Here is a 19,874-nt window from a genome sequence, read left to right as displayed (position 1 = left end):
GAGAGACACACACACACAGACAGACAGAGAGACACACACACACACACACAGACGGACAGAAAGACAGAGAGACACACAGACAGACAGACACACACACACCCACACAGATGCACACACAGACAGACAAAAGCGCGCACACACACACACATCAACATTACACTTCCAAAATTGCTAGTGCTCGTTAATTATTCTTAACATTTCAATGTCATTATTCATGAACTATTCTAAAGTTCTTTAAATGGATAATTATATATTGTGTTCTATGTGTGTTAAAATTGAAGTTAATCAGATTGTTTTATCAGAAATGACTCTGTTTTGGTCTGAATTTCAGTGGCTCATTTTAGCTGATCAGGTGGCCCATTTTACCTCAACACTGATCATTTCAAAAATGTGGGAGGGCTGATGTTTCAAACGCTGTAAGACCTAAATGATTTTATTTTATTACATAAATTCAGCATAAAAATATTAAAAACAGTCCATATTAACTAGAAAAACACAATCTAGTGTCACACATTGCTTTTCATAGTTTCCTAAGCAATTAACCAAAACAGTGGCTCAATTTACCTGATGTCACCCTACATGCCTTTTTCTGCACTTGTGTCATTATTGTGTCCCTCTCTTGCACTGTAGGATGAAGCCATAAGTGCTTACTTTTCACAGCAGGATGCTGTTTATTCTAATAAGCATATTATCATATTAGGTATCTCTACCACTTGAGTTGTAACAACTTCACTGGGACAGGATAGTGCAAAGAGACGAAAATATGTAGCCTGCAAATTACATTGGTGAATGTACCTGTTGACAACTGAGGCGTATTAGATCTTTCCCAGTCACTCATGTAGTAGTAAGCTCCTAAAATTAAAATATTATAGAAACAGATAATTCAGCTGGTTAACAGGCAACATCACTGAGATCAATAGCTGCTAAGCATAACAACACACATAAACTATACAATTTTGAATCAAAATCATCACAGAAATGTTGGATATTCTCACAAACATATAACACAAATGAATAATACTATTACCATCTTATTTTAAAGTATTTTAGTGGAGCTGGTTACAAAACAACCCACCATGGGAACCACATGTTGCAGACTGGCCGTAAGAGTCAGGGTTCTTTATTCAAGTTTGCAGAGGCCCCAGCAGAGGGCGTCAAAATGACACACATCAGTCCTGATATAAACTTGTAAGAACATCGCATATGCAAAGTTCAATGAAAAGAGAATGATAAAATGAGGAGTGGACTTCTGAGGATCATGACCTAGACCAGTGGTTCTCAACCTTGGGGTCCGGATCCCCTTGGGGGTCGCGAGACACTAAGAGGGGGTCTCCAGATTCCCTAAAAAAAAATAAGAATTTTTTTTTAATTCCACTGTTGCCACTTTACACCAATTTGGCTAAATCTTAACCAGTTTTCATCATTTTCCCCCCACAAATTATAACACATTTTTGCCATTGAACACTTATTTTTGTTATTTAAACCCTTTCCACTACTTTTTTTTCTCCTGCCTGTTTCTGCCACTTCTAAACCAATCCTTGCCAAATAAGCCAAATTTTGCCTCTGTTGACCCATACTTGACACTATTAACCCCATTTTACTGCTTTTTATGCCAAATTTTCCCATTTTAACCACATTTAACTCTCCGATATGCCCATTTTTGCCAGTTTGACCAATTCCGGCCAATATTTGCCTATTTTTTCTCTCAGTTAGCACTATTTTGCTAGTTTATATTGATTTTTCTTCCCATTTATGCCCATTTTTGCCACTGTAACCCATTTTCCTGCTACTTTTAAGATCAAATGTCACCACCTTTTCCACCATTTTTTGTTGTTATTAACCATTTTTAACCCATTTCAATTTTTTTTTAAAACAAAATAGGTTTACATTTTGAAGAAGCCCATATACTACACACATGATTTAAAAAAGAGATTTGATTCATTGATAAGAAAGGTTATTTTTTCAGGTTAAATATAAAATATGGATACCACAACTTAACTTTACGACAGACCATGATTTTGTTGAACTCCATGGGCCCCCAGTTTGGCTGGGCCCCAGAAAGCTCTCCCCTTTATACCCCCTTATGGATGGCCTTGTCTGCACATTTGAATTTTGAATTTGAATTTGAATTTATTTATTTAATCAGAGACAATGCACAAAAAACCCTATTAATCACATACAATGATAATATCTTATGTGCCAGGTTTTAGCAAAAATGCTAGTTTCCACCTGCAGTCCCTCCTATTCTTTAACGTGCATGGCTGAATTCAACCCCTTTCAGTCGGGTTCCCGATCTCTGGCGCCTTTATTTGGGGGTCACAGGCTGAAAATGTTGAGAACCCCTAAAAAGAGGATAAATGGGCAGGGAAAAGTGGTTAAAAGGGTTTACAAGTAGCAAAAATGGGTTAAAAGTGGCAAATATGGCTGGAAAATGTTGTAAAAGGGGGATAACAGGGGGTGTTAGGGGGTGAAAAGCAGCTCAAGAACCTGAAAGGGTTAGATAATAAGGTACAGTGTCAAATCATATTTGTATTTTTGCAAAAGGAACACGAAAATGTATTGCAAATAAAATTATTTTCACTGTGAACCCCATACACACATACACTAACAATATGACAGACTTTTAATTTGATTTGTTTGATTGATAAAATAAAACTGATCATTTCCACATTGAAACTGTAAAACATTATGAAGATTTGTCCTTAAAAGGGATATTTTTAAAACTAATGCCACAACATCGCCATCTTGTGGATAAAGACTGTACTTACACTTCCACTTCTAATCAAATCATTATGTCATCTGACATTTCTGATTTACCTACCCTGCTGTCTCATTGTTTTGGCCAAAACAAGAGCAAATAAAGATAAGGCATGTTATGTGGAAGAATCAGATCCTTTGTCTATCAAATCCTGTGTTGATAATAATCTGTGGGTATGACAGCGTGTAAATGAGTGGATTTTAAAGGGGCTTGTGGTCAGTGCGTCTGTCTGCTGGCAGCAGCAGGATCTAGGCTGTTGTGTCACTGCACATTAGAGCATTGTGTTGGGCTGGCTGAGAGGGGAAGACAAGGTGTCTGGGCCCCCCACCTATCTTTTTCCACTGCAGCTGTAATTATAAACATTGGTGTAATAACAGCTGGGGAGGCAGATGTCAACAGCAACATTAGATTTCAATCAGTCTGCGTGGTGTCACCACTCCTGAGGTGTAAAAACCACACTCAAAAATGTCAGGAAACAGCCATCATTCTCTGCACAACTGATTCCACAAGATGTTTTCACTTTAGATGTTGTGAGAAACATGAGCACAGAAGCCAGTAGATGTTTTTTTTTTCCTTCAGATGAAGTCTTGTCAGATTGTTTTTGTTGGTGAGAGCAGGCCCTGGCTCTGTCGCTGCCCTGCAGGCACAGAGGAGCAGTCTGGTTTTAGCATTTCACACTCATTCAGCAGTCAAGGCCTGTGACCGCTGTCATCCGCAGACTCTGCAGCCAACTGCTCCCTCATCCCCTCGCCCCTGTTGTTTGGCCGATTATGAATATTCAGCTGCTGTGAAAGTAATTCTGTTGGACATGTAACTGTCTAGCTAGATAGTGTCAGCTGTGGTGTTTGCTGTATCTCACAAGGACGTTCACATCTGACTTCTTTAATTTTACATTTTGATCTTTTTACTGGCACAAAATAACCAAAATACAAGGCTATTTGCTAGTTTTTTCTTTAGTGGTAAAACATTTAACTTGGATTTTTCTTTTTGCCTTTACATTTCAAATGAAATGTAGTAAAAACATGAAAGTACAACAAGACTTTATGATGTACTAAAATTCCACTCCAAGAAGAGTGCAAGAAATGAAATTATTTATTTTTTTATTCATCTTTATGTTTGCAACCATTTCTGTGAATCAGGAATCCCTCTGCAGCTTAAATAGTCCCTTAAGAATAAAATGTTAAAGCTTTGTTTTCTTTGATTTTTTTTTATTTTCAAATCAACTTTATGTTTGCAAACCTTTTTTGATTCACAGTTGGCGATAAAAAATATTCAAAACCTTGGATGTTTTATCCTTTTATTAGTTTTAAATCATTCATAGTCAATATGGTTTGGCATTTTGACAAAAAACCAAATACAAAAAAAAAAAACTTTAATTTCAAAGAGAAAACAAAAATATGTAATGTAAAATACAAGACTGCATAAATATTCACCCACCTCAAGTCAGTATTTAATAGACGCACCTTTGGCTGAAATCACAGCACTGAGACTGTGTGGATGGATCTCAATCAGGCTTGCACATCCCTCTTTGCAAAACTGGTCAAGTTCTGTCATGTTTTACGGTGACTTGGGTGTGAACAGTTCTTTTCATGTCCAGCCACAAAATGTTTTTCTTGGGCCGAGGTCTTGGCTTTAACTTAGCCACTCCAGAACATTCACCTTGTTGTCTTTAAACTATTTCTTGCTGGAAAATAAATCTTCTCCCAAGCCGTAGTTTTTGTGCAGACTGAAAAAAATGGCCTCTAAGATTTTACTATATTTTGTAAAATACTATCTTATAAGCCTTCCAGGGCTGGGTGCCAAGATGCATACCCACAGCATGATGCTGGGGCTGTTCAGTGCCTTGGAATTTGCTTTTTGTATCATCCCTTGACTTACACTTTTCATTTATCTTTTCTCTGAGGTGCTTGGAGTGTTCTTTTGTCTTCATGGTGTAATGATAGCCAGGGGTACCGATTAACCAGTGACTGGACCTTCCAGACACAGATGTCTTTACACTATAATCAACTGAGACACATTTACTGCACTCAGATGAGTCCCATTTCACTAATTGTGAGATTTCTAGCACCAATTTGCTGGACCTCTGTTGAATTAGGTCAGTTACTTTAAAGGGGGTGAATATTTATGCAACCACTTATTCTACATTACATATTTTTGTTTAACATTGCATTGTAAAAATCTGTTTTCACTTTGAAATTGAAGAGTTTTTTTTGTCATAAAGGTCAAATTATATTGACCCTAATTGATTTATAACATCAATAAAAGTGCAAATTATCCAAGGGAGTAAAAACTTTTTATAGACACTGTATGATTTTACTATAAATGAACAGGTTTGGGTTGAAGTGCTCAAGTACTTCTCCAAAAGCTGTAAAATTTGCCTCAATATAATAAAAACACATTCAAAACCTGACAAAACTGACTTAGAGCAACTTTTGCTTCTTTGTTCTATCAGACACTTTCTCTTCTCTGTTACACAAACGTAGTTTTGGTGCAGTGTTCAATTGTTTTTTTTCCCTCTTTGAGTGCTTGTCTGAGTGCATGTACACTAATATGTTGGACAGGAGCCATAATGGAGGGCAGAGACACACACGCAGCAGAGCAATAAAAGGCTTGATGTCTGCTGGCAGTCACTAACCTTGGTCGACTTTCAGCAACTGCGATCACCGTGGTGCCATTGATGCCTTCATGTGATGCTAAAAAAAAAACACAAAAAGTCTTTGCTCTCTTGTAAACTCCACATAAAAATGTTGTAATATAGGCTCTGGCTATATCAGGAAATTATTTTTAATATGTTGAAAAACTTTTGGAACAAAGCAGTCAAGCACAACAAAGCATATTTACATGAACACGTTGAGCCATTCTGAGCTAAATCACAAGAAGAAAAGTAAAATATACAATATTACAAAACTAATAAGGTCACATAACAAAAAGTGTAACAAGGTTACCTTGTTCAGAAAACACATTCTCAAACATGGTCTTTTCCCTTTTTAAGTGCTTAATAGTTAAAATCAAAAGCATGAATCCACATTTATCAGGGTGTCAAATCTAGGGTGTCAAAAGCTGACCAGCAGAATAATCTATGCATTAATAAGTAAATGCAAACAAAAAAAGGGTTGTGGGTGGGGGCTTCTTAACATGATCAGCAGCATGGTGATGATCTGTGGCTCCATCCTGAAGCATTTCTGAACTGTATCAACATAATGACTTCCATGTTTAAGTGGACTGTGGTTCATATATTGAAAAACAAACTCTGTTACAGACATTCTTGACAACTTCCTCCTGATAGAAAATGATATTTCTTCAAGCAGCAGAGCTGAATGTCAGACATTGGAGATTTAAATGAGTATTACATGAAATTATTCTATTATGTTTTTGCTATAAGAGTTTATGTTTTTACTGCTTATGATGACAATCTTATTTTGAAATTTTTGTTTTGGTTTCACTGGCAAAAAAATATTTTTTTCCGTTTTACTGTTGAAAAATTACAGAACCCATGGAAGGAAATGGACTGAAAAAAGTCTCATGTGCACCAGAAACTAAACACAAGGAAATTTCCAGTACTTGAAAAAGTTTTTCATGCTCACACTGAGGTTTTGTGTGTTCACAGAAATGTTTTACGCACACACAAGTGTGCCAGCTCACACTGTATCTTTACATGTACAATAAAGTCGAGCTATATGACCATTTAACTGGTCTATGGCCCTCGATTTGGTCTATATCATGCACAGTGGGAGAATTGATTTCTTGATGGTAAGATGTCAGCCTCTTTTATTGTACATGGCAATGTGCCCCCTTTGAGATAGCCACTTAACCCAGGTCTTATTCCATTCCTTGTTGGAGCTGCGTAGTCTTTCTTTTTTCTGGTAGGTTTATCCATATTTTATTCATGATTTTGTGCCACATACTAGTAGAGAGGTCTGGTGTCAGATAGTACATTTCTAACAACCACTGTTGCAGACCATTCATCAGAGACACCGTATATCTCAGAGACCAAGTGCCATAATTTGCAGGTAAAACGATTTCCAGCTTTAGATTTTTAAATTTTTTTTAGAAAATTCAACTTTATTCATAAACAAAGTCTGGCAGTTACATTCATGAAATAACCACATTGAAAACATTACAGATTATGTAATATTTGATAAATAAAACAGAGAAAAAGGTCAGAGGTCTTATCCTGGATTGAATTATGTATAGACCTGTTTTAGAAGTAGTTACACAAAAAGTGGTTCACTTTGGCTTTTTTATCTCAGCTAAATCGAACATAGCTATGCTAGCTATGTAATTAACATTACTACATAAGCCAGAGTAGCTATGTTAACTTCAGGAATGTGAGCTTTAGAAAACTAGCTTAAGCTAACATAGCGACATAGAAAACATCTACATTGCTTACACAGCTGCTTTGAGAGCCTAGCTTTAACTACTTTAGCTATGTTATCTATAGCTAAGTTAGCTTTAGCATTGGGACCTTTAGTAAACGTAGCTACACAGATAACAGATACGTAGCTTACGGAGACGCTTTGTGAGCTTAGCTTGAGCTACATAGCTCTGTTAGCTGCTTAGCTTATGCAGCTAACAGAGCTATGAAAGCTACGCTTGCTGTGTTAGAATGTTTTCATGGAGGAAGAGATTTCTTCCTGTTCAACATTTGGAAGTCAGATTTTTAAGGTCAGTTTTTAGCTTTTGGGATCTTAACCACTGCCTTAATCTTAAGTTGCCAAAGTTTGAGCGTGTATCTCTGTTCTGAGATATAAGGCGTCAGAGATGAACGGTATGTGAGATGATTGATGATGGTTTGGTGTTTGCACATAAGTAATATCCACATATGGGACAAGGGGTGCCTGGCTCAGGACAAACAAATTTAGTTTGAAATACAGGATGTCCAAGCTAATACAGGGCAGTTGGCAACCCTAATTACCATGAACCTTCTTCCTGTAGACTATGCTTACAAGTCAGCAACAAGCTGCTAAAAAGATGGCAAGCAATAGACCGATGAACGGTGAAAGCATGGATAGCATTTCACACATACTCTGTGCTTTACTTTTGGCACAAATACAATTCACACTATACCTCTAGCTTTTAGTGAAGTTAGAAGTCAGACAACAATGCAACCTCTGCAATGGTTAGCCTTCATGCTTATTGACTTCCAGGACAAAGGCTGGCATGAAAACTGTGAAACCTGCACAACACCCAGTCCAGTCTGGTCTGACTGAGGTGCGTGTGAATGAAGTGTGGATTTATCTCTGACTGCACTGTCAGAGGTGTGTTAGTCCAACTATGAAACGTTTTATTTAGTCCAATTTCAGTCAGACTAACATGTTTACATGCATTTTAAAAGTCTTTTATTTATTTATTTATTTTTAATCATACTAACACATAAATCAACTTCTTCTCATTGCCTGTAAGGGCTCAGACAGAGATGGCTAGATAAACATTAAGTTCACCAACGAGAAAAAGTAGCAGCGGAAACTCTCTGGTGATAGTGAGAAATTTTGCATGCAACAGTTTCTCTTGAGCATGGACAACTTCATGATTACAGTATAGTTTGTAGTGCACAAGGGATAGGTTTGCTTTTGCATCTAAATTATTTTTTTGCATGTGTAGCCTTAGGAGCTGAGTAGAAAATTAAAGAATCAAAAAGAAAAAAATAAATAAGAACAGTTAAAGGCAAAAGTTTATATATGAAGTTTGCATTTGATGAATCCTATAGTGTAACTCTACCAACAAGCTGCAGAACCAAAAACAGCAGAGATAGGAGTAGCTAATTTTAGATCGATAACTGATATTAATAAATGATGTGAAGCTTGTCCATTTTGATGACAAGTATTTCTTTATTGTTTTACAGATAACATACTTCACAGGGTTACCTTAGAGGTCAAATCTCCTCTGTTTCGACTCGTCGGAGACAGCGGGGGAAGATGAACATACTTTTATCAAGCACACATTGTAAACAACTGAGCAATATTTAAGTCTAAATGGCGTACCATAGAATAGGTGAGAGACAACAAAATGTAAGTAAGAAGATGTGCCTCCTGCTGGCAAAGACAAAAATTTCATTTTTACAAAACAAATAATGGTCACTGACATATTTTTCCTACTTTTTTAGTGGCTGAGAGGTAGAATGAAGTATTTTCCATTAAAACCAATGATTGGATTTCTTTACGTTATAACATTTCAACATTATGAGTGAAAACATTATGAGCGAAGAAGTAACCCCAGCCCTCTGAATATAAGTGAAATCTGTACAAACGTCTTTATTGATTGTGGTATTTTTGGAGTTTTATTGTCAAACTTTTTCTTTGTATCTCAAATGTCCAACATTATACGCAGAGGAAACATTTCTTTTTTCTGGTTAGGATTTCACAGTACCTCTCCAAACTGTGGGTCAGTAAATTCCTTTGTTTAATACTGTGAATAAGAAGGTCAGTTCATGTTTTAATGTGTTGATGAGGTGTGGAGATGGATATATTCAGTTGGAAGTATCCGAATGAACGCTCCCGGGTCCTTCTGTGGGCGATGTCACTGACGAAGGAGTCGGAGCATCTTGCCAGCCACCGTTTGTCTGTGGGAAGAAGACAGGCAAATATTAGCATCATGTTAAAACCTTTCACTTTATGCTACAATGTTTGCAAATGTTTTTCTGTAAGTCACTGTGAGGACTTTTGAGCTGGTTATGAAAAAAAGAGTAAAATTAATAGTGATGCCCCTTCATGACCTACAAAAACAAAAGAATCCATCAGGAAGACGACAGATCATTTCTACACCTTTATTATATTGCCTGACATCTCTGCAGAGGAGTAGGTGTAATGCTGATGCCAGACAACGCATGTGAAGCATGATTATAGCTTGATCTGGCAGTCTTACAGTTTTGAAAATTTATCATTTTACATTTCCTTGACTCTGATTTTTTCTTTCTAGGAGACCCAACTTGCTACAGATGTTAAAGAGTCACTGCAGCTCTGGCATTCTGTAAAACATATAACCCTTCAAAAGTGTAGTTTGATGATCTGGACCAATATAGACACTTTTAAAGTGTTTAATTATCTATTATTGAGTTTCATTAACACTATAAATTTTGCTGTATATTTAACATTATAACAGAGGTGAGACTTTACCTAAATAACCTGTCTGGAGATTTCAATTTCAATTTCAATTTATTTAGGATAGCCCCTTGAGATGCAGCATCTCGTTTTTGAGGGGGTCCCTTGATCTATTTTCTTGCTGTTCTTGCCAATAAGCAAAAATTATATTTTACTGTACAACTCCTCAGTAGATAATCAGTACTTAGCACTTGAAGTAAACGTTAAATAAATAATGTAAATTTGACTGTATTTTTACTTGAGTACAATCCTTGTGTACTTTTATCCCTCTGCTCACAGAAAACTGATTAAAAAGCCTTTTTTAACCATAAAGATTCTTCTAAGTAAAAGTTTTCTTCTTAAAAAAAACAGCAAGAAAGAAAAATACCACTTACACATGTACAATGAAATAAGATGCTCTACTTTGTCCACAAGGGGCACCAAAATCAACAAAACTGATGGTCCTCACAGGGGCTTTAAGGACTAGGCTATACTTTTCATTATGGCATTAAATCACATAAAAAACAAACAATCACTAAAAAAGAACTGCTCTGTAGAATAAACATCATTCAAGTTACTTTAAGTATAATGAGCACAAGCTCTGCAGGTGGAGACTTGGAAATGTCTTGTGGGGCAACAGCATTACCGGAGAGAATGGGGGAGGTGTTGGACTTCTGTGTTATGGTAGGAGCTTGGGCAACATAAAAGTGCAGCTGAAGGCAGAGAATAATCCTAATCTGTCCTAAGCCAGCAATACAAAACATGACTGAGATACAGCAACAGAACAGCAGCTTCCAGCAGCACTTCTTATGTAGAAGTCTTTCATGTATCATACAGCATTTACAGTGGCAATGATAAACATTTGATGTCTGCTTAGGTGGATCGGCCAAAGTGGCAGTCATGACAAGACACAGACTGTCACACTTGCTGTATAAAGATTAAGGATTTCTCTGGCTTTGACAAAGGTTGGAAATATTTGAGGTAATGTAAGCACTCAACTAAAATACATAAATATAAAATAAAAAGAAGCATTAATTTTTAAATCCATCAACCAACAGTGGCCCTGATATTTCAGAGCAAAAATTCTACACTTTGTACCTTTAAACAGTAGTGATGTCCATCCAGCAGTTACTTTACTGTTAAAAACTGAACTTAAATCACCTAACACTGTGTGAGATCAACAGAGGAGATAAACCAGAACACAAAGACCTTTCATATATCCCCGAATTTACCCCTGAGATGGCTGATAAAAGAATAAATTATCACAATCTAAAAAATGACTAAAGACCATTAAAGACATTAATTGCCATTTTGCGGCTGTTGGTGAGAGCAGGGAACGTGCTTTGGCAGCCTCTTATTTCCAAACCCTGTTATTTAGTGTAAAGACTGTCTGTCATCTTATTCAGAGGAGAGAGGGAGAGAAAAAACATTTCCACTCTTTGAGGGAGGAAACACCCACCAGCAATTTGAGGCTCATAATTGCTGTTCAAGGATAAAGAGGTGAACTACGAGAGATCAGTTAGAGGAACTCAGAGAGAAAAAAACTCATCTGGGCTAAATGATAATAAAAATAAATACAGATGTCAACTTCTTATTCAGAAGCTTTATTGAAATGTTCAATTTTCATTTAAACTGTATCTTTTAATAAAGTTATATAATTGTTTGAGTGTGTCTTAGAGGCTCTTTTACTTGAACTGAGATATAATTTACTATAAACTGTCACTTTTTATCGTTGCTGCACAATATTTTACTTCCTCTTTTCTGAAACTTGACTGTGAGCTGTTTGATTTTCTGCTCTCAAAGGGACACTAACCTGGTTAGATTTAGGTTAAATAAAACAGCTGAGCACACTCACTAAAAAGTCTTACCTTACACTAGAATAAGTTCAACAGAAAAGAACGCAGCAGCCTAAAATCTCTGGCATTGAATTCATTTTGGGTATATAAAATTTATAATAATGGTTAAAATGTACTATTAGAAATCATTCTAAATGATTCTTTGTTTTTGAGAAGTCAAAACATGTATAAACCATCGCTCTGTCAATTCTCAGTCAAGTATCATGGAGTTATATTATGGAATGAATATGCACATTTGATTAATCCCTTTATGCTATTGACGGAGTATAAAAGAAGACTTAGAAACACTTCAATGTTGAAACATAAATCGGACCATTATCCATCTCTGTAAGAGCTTTTCAATCATTTATTGTTCCTAAACATGTTCACTGTTCTATTTTTGTAACCTCTCTGTTTGTATTTAAAGTAAAGTAAGCTTTGGTGATTCTATGTAAGCCTGCTGTAGCCTTCTATCACACCCTCACACAAATTTCTTTTTTATTCATTTGTTTTTAAATGAACCATGTATTCCAATGTGTGCTTGAACAAATAAATAAACAAGTAAATAAAATGCATCACTCCATTTGGTGTCTTGTGACCCTCTGGAAGGGTCCGCACCGGCACTTTGGGAACCACTGATTCAGCCCATGGAGTTCTGATTCCAGTATTTTATCAAACTTATGTTTTTTTTTTTTTTTTTTTAATGATTATCCTACCAAAAACAGTACTACTTTTTTATAATAATTCAAATCATTATACAAAAGTATAATGATTTAAATTATTATACAAAAGTAGTACTGTTTAATAATAATTTAAATTAATTGCAAAAATGGTCCATAAAAGGCAAAATGAGACAGCTAATATATATAAAAATAATAATTTAAAAAATAAACAGGGTCATCACTTTGTTTCTCCTTACAAAATCCTTTTTGATCTCCAAATAAATGAATGAATAAATAAATAAGACATAAAGTATATAATTATTTTTAATACCACCTCTGCTAAAAGTGTAAGGCTTACTCACCTCAGTGATATTTATCTTTCATGCGGGTGCAAGTGGTGAATGCCAAACTTTCAATCAACGGGACAAAATATTGCTCTATTGTTCACTGCATCCCTAGTTTAAAGAGTCTTAAAATATCTTTAAACACTTTCAGTGAAGTGTCAAGTTTATAAAACAACTTACTGACTTCTTAACATTTTGCCATCTTCATATTATTTTTTGCTTTGCTGTGTGACTTGTGAACTACTTTAGTTATTTTGGTTTAAAGTCAATCCCAAACTTCTTCAACATTTCATGAAGACTCTTTTTAGTTTGAACTTGTTTCTTTATTTTGAGAACATACTGTATGTGTAGATGAGTCTGCTAAATGTTGAGACTGGCTTGATGCCTCAGTGTACTTATTTTAGCACGAAGGGTGTTGCAGGCTGGGCTGTCAGTGCTGCTGTTCCTGTGGATGAATGATCTGACCAATGTGCTTGGACTGCTAGCCCAGAGCCCCGCTCTTTCTGTCCCTGTGACTGTCGTATTGATTCTGTTCAGCCCCGTGCAGCCTGTCGCTATAGATCTACATGCTAACGCACTGCCTCCAGTGTTTGCCTGTCCCGCCCTGCCAGCCCAGCCCAGCGAGGAGACCTAGAAATCTGGCCCCGCCTTTGACAGGCTAGTTAAAGAGTTATTTCAAGAATTAGCAAACAGAGGAACTTTTTTTTCTTGAAGGGGGCAGGAGGTTTAATTTGTCCTATGGTGCCACGGTGAGAGCAGCACTGGGAGGAAAGATGACACCTGTGTCCTTGTTGCTGTCGACTGCAGGTGTCTCGCTAACACTAATATCCTCCGACAGACTCGGAGCGTGTCCAGATACTCAGCCTGGTAGCTGCCTCATTGCCTGCCACCTAGGGCACGACTGGAGCAGAGGGCGGAGGGGGGAGGGGGGGCGACTGGCTGGACAACAGCCCAACCTCGGCAAACTCTGCTAAGTGGCATCCCAGCGTGTGCAGAGAATTAAACAACATCCTGCAACTGGAGAGTTATCTCATTTCAAAATAAGACAGCACAGACAACGTTGAAAAGGACAGGAGAGGATTGTTTACAGGTCTTACGTTGATGCCCTGTGGACTGTACATCTGGCTGGCTGCGAGGCTGTCACTGTATCCTCCGGTCTGGCTGATAACATGGCGAAGGGTATCCACCTGGAACAGCAGGGACACACAGACAAAAGGAGGCCTGGTCAGACAAAAGCTCGGAATAACAAAGACAGCCAGGCACAAGGAAAGGTCAGTGTGATAGTGAAAAGGTAGCATAAACAGGAAAAGGTTACCAACAGTGAATCAGGATGATTTGGCTGCTATTACAGGCTTGATAACAGAGGTTAGAAAAAGATAAAAACACATGTAAAAGATCACAAAGTGACCTGTGCACCTGTGTGTCAATAACAGAGAAAATCAGACAGTGATACTTTATAGTACAACAGCATTCTCATGTTGTTATAAACTACCCATTTTCACTGTATATAAAGATAAACAGACATTCTTTTAAGGCAAAAATACCCAGAGAAATGTTTCATTTTAAGTAACCAAATTACTGCTTATAAAAATATGTAGTAGGGTTCTCATCATGCCAGAAATCTTAGAAATGATGAAAAAAAAAAAATCAGCTGTGATTCAACCACTGGCAACAAAGAAAGAAACCCTAGGTGTCTAATAGTGCAATTTTATTGTTTTTCATAGCAAAAAAGTGCAGGAAAACTTCTGCACATACTGTTTAAATACATAGCACTACTTCAATACAGAAAGTTGTCCAAAATTGACACAGTTTCAACAACGCTCTGTGTCTTTCTCTTACAGCTGTTTTGGATTAAAATGTGACTAAAGATAGGATATTTGTGTACTTTAAAGACTATCTTTAAATAAAAACCGAGACTGAAAATTTTGAATTACGTAGAAATAAAAAAGTGTCAAAAATTTCAACAACTTTAAAGCTCCTGTGAGAATATTTTAGCAAGTTATGCAACAGCCTGGGATTCAAACAAATACCTTGTTTTAAACTACAAAAACAAACAAAATCATCTGCATAAAGTCTTTTAGTTAATATTTATTCAGAAAACCGTCAACGTGGGGTAGGTGTCAGACAAACTGAGCTGCATCAAACTACTAAAACAGCTATTTCTGACTTTTCCCCGGATAAAATCTGTGTTGAGTGATACATTTTACAGTTTAAAGAACGTGACCCTTACATTTACAGGACAAAATCAGCAAACAAGAAGCTTTAAGTGACTCATAGGGGCTTTAAACTCCTAAAACCCTGCATTTATGACGACATTACATTCTGGCTTTCTCAGAGCATAATACTCGATTCTTCTTATTGATTGTGTTTAGGATAACTCTCAGTGGGATTTCCATAGAAGTTTAAGTTATTAGCTTGAAATATTGGGATAATTCGCTGTTTGGACATTTTAGGGAATTTGTTTGGAAATCATCAAATATTTTTGTCAAAATTTAGGGGATATGTTTGTCAAGAGTTTCACTGGAAGATTTGGGGAAAATTTTTTTATACATTTTTATGTGAATTTGGGAAATGTGATTGCATTCTTTAGGGACTTGGATTGGAAATTTAGGGGTGGGGTTGACCTTTGGAAATTCCAGGAAATTTTTTCAGATGTTGCTGTAATTTTCATTGAATTTGAGAATGTAGGCTTTTTTTAAGGTTTGCTAAGAAATTTTAGGGTGAATTTTCATTAATATTTGGGGAATTTTCAGGGGATTTTTTTTACTGGAATGTTGAGGATTTGTCTGAATTTTCCAAGTTTAAGTAATTTATGTTGAATTTTGGGAAAATTTGCTTATATGTTTGTAAAGTTTCAAAACTGATTTTTTGGTATTTCCATGGGAATCTGGGAAATATAATTGTAGATTTTTGGGAACTGGATTTATAATTTGGGGGTATTGGTTAGGGCGCTCCATGCACGCGATGGCCTGGGTTCAAGTCTGGCTTGTAGTTACTTTCCCACAAGTTGCTCCCCATTCTCTCATCTCTGTTTCTGACTCCATTCTTTGCCCTCTTCTCTCTACACAAAGGCACAAGAAGCCTTAAAATAAATCTAAAAAATATATGTGTTGAAGAATTTTCACATAAATTTTAGGCAATTTCTTTGAAATTGTTTGGATTTTGGAAATTTAAATACCAAGAAATTCCTGTTCAAAGACAAGGTTGATGTTTTAACTTTTCAAACCCTACTTATCCCAATGCAAACAAAAGCTCAGGTCTCAGGAGGTTAACTTAACCCTAACTAAGACTGCATCTTACATTAATTTATTGTAAAGGCGCTGCCAATTGAATTCTCCTCACGGATTCACTGGAAGCTGCTTAGGAGCTTTTGGAGGAGCAGATCGCCCGGATATGCATGAAAACACACCTGCCATATGGATTTCTCAACAAATAACAACTCCCTGCTCAGGAGGCCAATTTAATCCAACTTTTTTCTTTTAGTTTCTTTTAATTGTGAAGCCCTGAGAGCAAGGATGTGTCTGAAGAAAAAGCACGCCTTTCAAAAGGAACACGAGTTTCACTAATTAAAGGCTGACCTTGCAGACCTCTTTACTTCCTATAAGGGTTTTTTTTTCTTTTGCATATTCATGAACGACCTAAAGCATTTGGAGAGCTGATCTGAACGGAAAGCAGGTCGGTTTTAGTAGGAGGAGGGGGCTGAATAGAGAAATGCTGGCAGAGTGAGGAGAACATCACCGCGGGTGGTGATTCCTTAATCTGTGGTGAGATTTGTAACACTCAGAAACACTGTGCTGGTCATCACTGTCCACTGGGGCAAGGTCAGGGAGCCGCCGTTCACCAGTGGCTATGTGAACTCTTGTCAGAAGCGCTGATGAGCGTTGCACCGTTTCCAAAACTGTCTGCAGTCGTCTATTCAACTGCAGCTTGACAATAGCTTCCACATTAAAGAGAAGCTCCAGGCTAAGTATAACCTCTGCTGCACTGCGGAGGTCAAGTCACAGCAGCACACCCAGACTGGACAGTGCTTGAACAATTTCATGTGCACTTTTGAGATAATTCAATTTTTTGCTTTTGCAGTAAACGCACCTGGGATTGTATGTTGGCCCCAACCTGCCCCCCTTGGTACGAGTCCCCATTGAGGGACTGAACACTCATGAACAAGTCTCCGGAGTTTGACATGTTAAAAGAGCCAGCAGAACCTGAGAATAAACAGAGGCAGAGAGGAAGGAAGAGAGCGAGAGCAGGACAAAGAGAAGAGAGAGCAAAGACAGGGAGGAAGAGGAAAAAGGAGTTAAAATGATCATGCACAAGCAAAAGTCCATAAAAGTGTTAGTTCAGGAAGGCAAAAGAAGGCTTTTTCTGCAATTCTACACTCTTCAGATGCAGTAGGTGCACATTAAAACGTCACTGAAGCATAATTTCAAAGGAAAAATCCTCCAACAAGAACCATGAGACAGATAATCATCATAAAACTGTTTAAGTCCAGTTTAAACAAGCTTTATGGATTGTGTTGCTGTTAAATGTCCGTGCTGCTAGTGTTTCATTAAGGAAGTCATAATTGATCTGCAGGAAGACCCAAAGAATCGTCTTCGTCCTTTAATGGAGCCCAGCTCCCCAGATGTAAAGAGAACCATGGCGTAACTTGATTTCAACACCCGGTCCTAATCCAATACAGTGGCGACGTCTCTATATGACAGAAGACTCGGCGTGCCCTCTCAGCAGCTTAATGGCATGCACAAGGTCAACCGGACAGGAGGCAGGAAAAAATTAACGTCCACGAGACCAAGAGGTCAATAACAGAGACCGAGAGAGAAAATGAGTGAGAGAGTCAGACGGAAAAGGAAGAGAAGGAAAAGAGGAGCCACATATTCATGGGTTAGTTAAGGAGAAGATGGGCTGTTAGTCTGAACCAACCAGAGACTGGATTCTTAAGTATAGGCTCATGTAACAGACATAAGTGTGCCTCCATCTGTTTATGCTCTGCTGAAAGGATATTTTTAAGTCTTCTACATTAAGAGTTTCTTTTTCTAATACTGCACATGCTAGATTGAGTTTGTAGAGTGCTCACCTGCTGAGTTGGGAGTTGACGGCGAGTTGGCCTGGCTGCCGTGAGCCGACACACTGGTGGCGTTGACCGCGGTCCTCGCTGCATACATGTTGGCCTCTTCTTGGAACTTGCCAATATTTTTCTTGTATCGGATTCTTTTGTTCCCAAACCAGTTTGATACCTGTTCCAATAGTAATGAGGAGACACAGAAGCTGTATTAAAATACATTTAGGACAACACCAATGTTAAAACGCCAATGAAAGAAACAAAGTTTGGTACCATTTTATTAAAACCTTTTTATGACTTCTATAGGCTATTCAACTTTTAACATTCCTTTGCAAATTATCAAAGCTATAAAATAGTGCTTTTAAAATTTTGTGTGCAGATGTCAATGATTAGGAAAGAAGTGCTTTATATTCGTAACGCCAGAGTTCATCAATAGTGTTCTAGTGTTCTCTTCAGTTTACTCATGTATAAAATACTTCTATCTCTCAGATGCTCTTGTTCAGATAACTTTTCTTATCTTTCTGTCTTAGCGATATCTAACATACACACTGTCTTTGTGGATAGACACTATTACAATACATTCAGAAAAATGAGGCTGAAGCCCAAACAGAGTCCCAAGTAAATGGACTTGTATATGTAAATGGACTTGAGCTTGTAAAAGAGCTTTCCTAGTCATGTGACAACTTAAAGCCTACCCATTCACACCATTTACTCCACAGACATACACCGATGGAAGAGGTTGCTATAGAGAACTGGCCATCAGGACTAGCTAATCCCACCCAAATTCGAAGGAGAAGGAGCAAATTGTGGTTAAGTGCCTTGCCCAAGGACACATCAACATGTGACTACAGGAGTTGGGGTTGGAACCCACAGTCTTCTGATTGCAGGACAACCAACTCTACCTACTAAGTCACAGTCGCCCCAAGGAAAACTTTGACTAGGATTTCTGAAAAACCAAACCAAATCCAGTGTGCAGCCAGTGTTTTCAATGATTATAAAGCAATGTTTTGTAACAGATTCTACAATTACAGATGTTTCAATTGACAGTTTATTTGATTCAGACAGGGGTTAACAAACTTTTCAGACCCCCAAAATAAAGGGGCCAGAGACCATGGGCCCCCACTGTACCTGAAAGTGGTTGAAGCATAGTTGAAGACACCATTGTACATTCAAGAATAGTCATATACAGGCTAACATCTCAAGGATTTAAAAAACTTAACTTTGATTTCAGCATGAATCTCACCAAACGACCATGTTTTTATTTTGAATCTAACAAACTTTATGCATTTATATCTTTTATAAAAAATTGGTAAAATGTACAATTTGAAATCATCTAAAAATGTTCATTATTTTGCCCCCTTGGCCATTCAAGCACTTACGGAGGATTAACATGCAAAGAGTCACCAAAACGCTCTTGTGGTGTATAACATTTTTTATTTACATTTTGTAAGTAACTGAATATTAATTTTTAAAAAGCTTGTCTTTGGGCCCTCTGATTTTTAAGGGTTTAAATAGCTTTTGTAACAGGATCATATCTATAAACTGCATGTTGCTGGTCCTTTCCAAAGACTTCCACACTTCTGACTGTTTCTTTAATGTTTGACCATAAAAAGCAAATTATAATTTGTCCAACAGGTGACTAACCTGACACGCCATCCATCTGGTAAACCTTTCATAGACAGTGTTTGGGAAAGGGCAGAGCCTTTGAAAAAAACCTTGGAGGGTGATTGGATGAAAGTTCTACCTGTCACATTTTTACGGGCCATTCAGAGCATCAAAACACGTGACGTCGTAGCCCCAAACTAAGGTACGCTGCTACCGACGAGTAAACACCATAGAGAGCTACATAACACGAACCATGGCGACTGCAGACATGTCAGTACACGACTTTGGTTGTTTTTAAAAAGAAAACAACTCACTGCTGTTCTTTGTTCTTCTTTCAACAAAGAAATATCGTCAAGTTCTGATAAAACTGGCGCTTTAGCAGCATCCATGGTAATGTCTTCCGCCATAACTGCACCAGCCTCTTGTTGCTGTTTGCATACGTCACGACTCTGCCTCTGTCTTGAAGGCACTGCCCCTTGACGCTGATTGGTCCTGTCACTTTCTAACCGGGCCCAAACGGTTCAGGTGGGAGCTTTGC

At 37.5% G+C, this 19,874-nt stretch overlaps 1 protein-coding gene across 2 annotated transcripts in view; it reads right to left on the bottom strand.

The window, feature by feature from the left end:
• Positions 1 to 7,024: 7,024 nt before the first annotated feature.
• The window catches only part of pbx1a (pre-B-cell leukemia homeobox 1a), an 84,326-nt gene continuing 71,476 nt past the window's right edge, over positions 7,025 to 19,874 (bottom strand). Inside the window, exons 6-9 of one of the 2 annotated variants that reach the window (XM_041804004.1) lie at positions 17,747 to 17,906; positions 16,765 to 16,877; positions 13,773 to 13,862; positions 7,025 to 9,317 (exon numbers count right to left, since the gene is read on the bottom strand). In XM_041804004.1, coding sequence (XP_041659938.1) covers positions 9,225 to 9,317; positions 13,773 to 13,862; positions 16,765 to 16,877; positions 17,747 to 17,906 — 456 coding nt within the window. In that variant the 3' untranslated portion in view covers positions 7,025 to 9,224. The remainder of the gene's footprint in view (positions 9,318 to 13,772; positions 13,863 to 16,764; positions 16,878 to 17,746; positions 17,907 to 19,874) is intronic. The other variant, XM_041804005.1, reaches the window with a different exon arrangement.

The sequence above is a fragment of the Cheilinus undulatus genome, linkage group 13, assembly GCF_018320785.1.
Source record: "Cheilinus undulatus linkage group 13, ASM1832078v1, whole genome shotgun sequence".
NCBI classification, from domain to species: Eukaryota; Metazoa; Chordata; class Actinopteri; order Labriformes; family Labridae; genus Cheilinus; species Cheilinus undulatus.
This window is presented reverse-complemented; position numbering and strand designations above follow the sequence as displayed.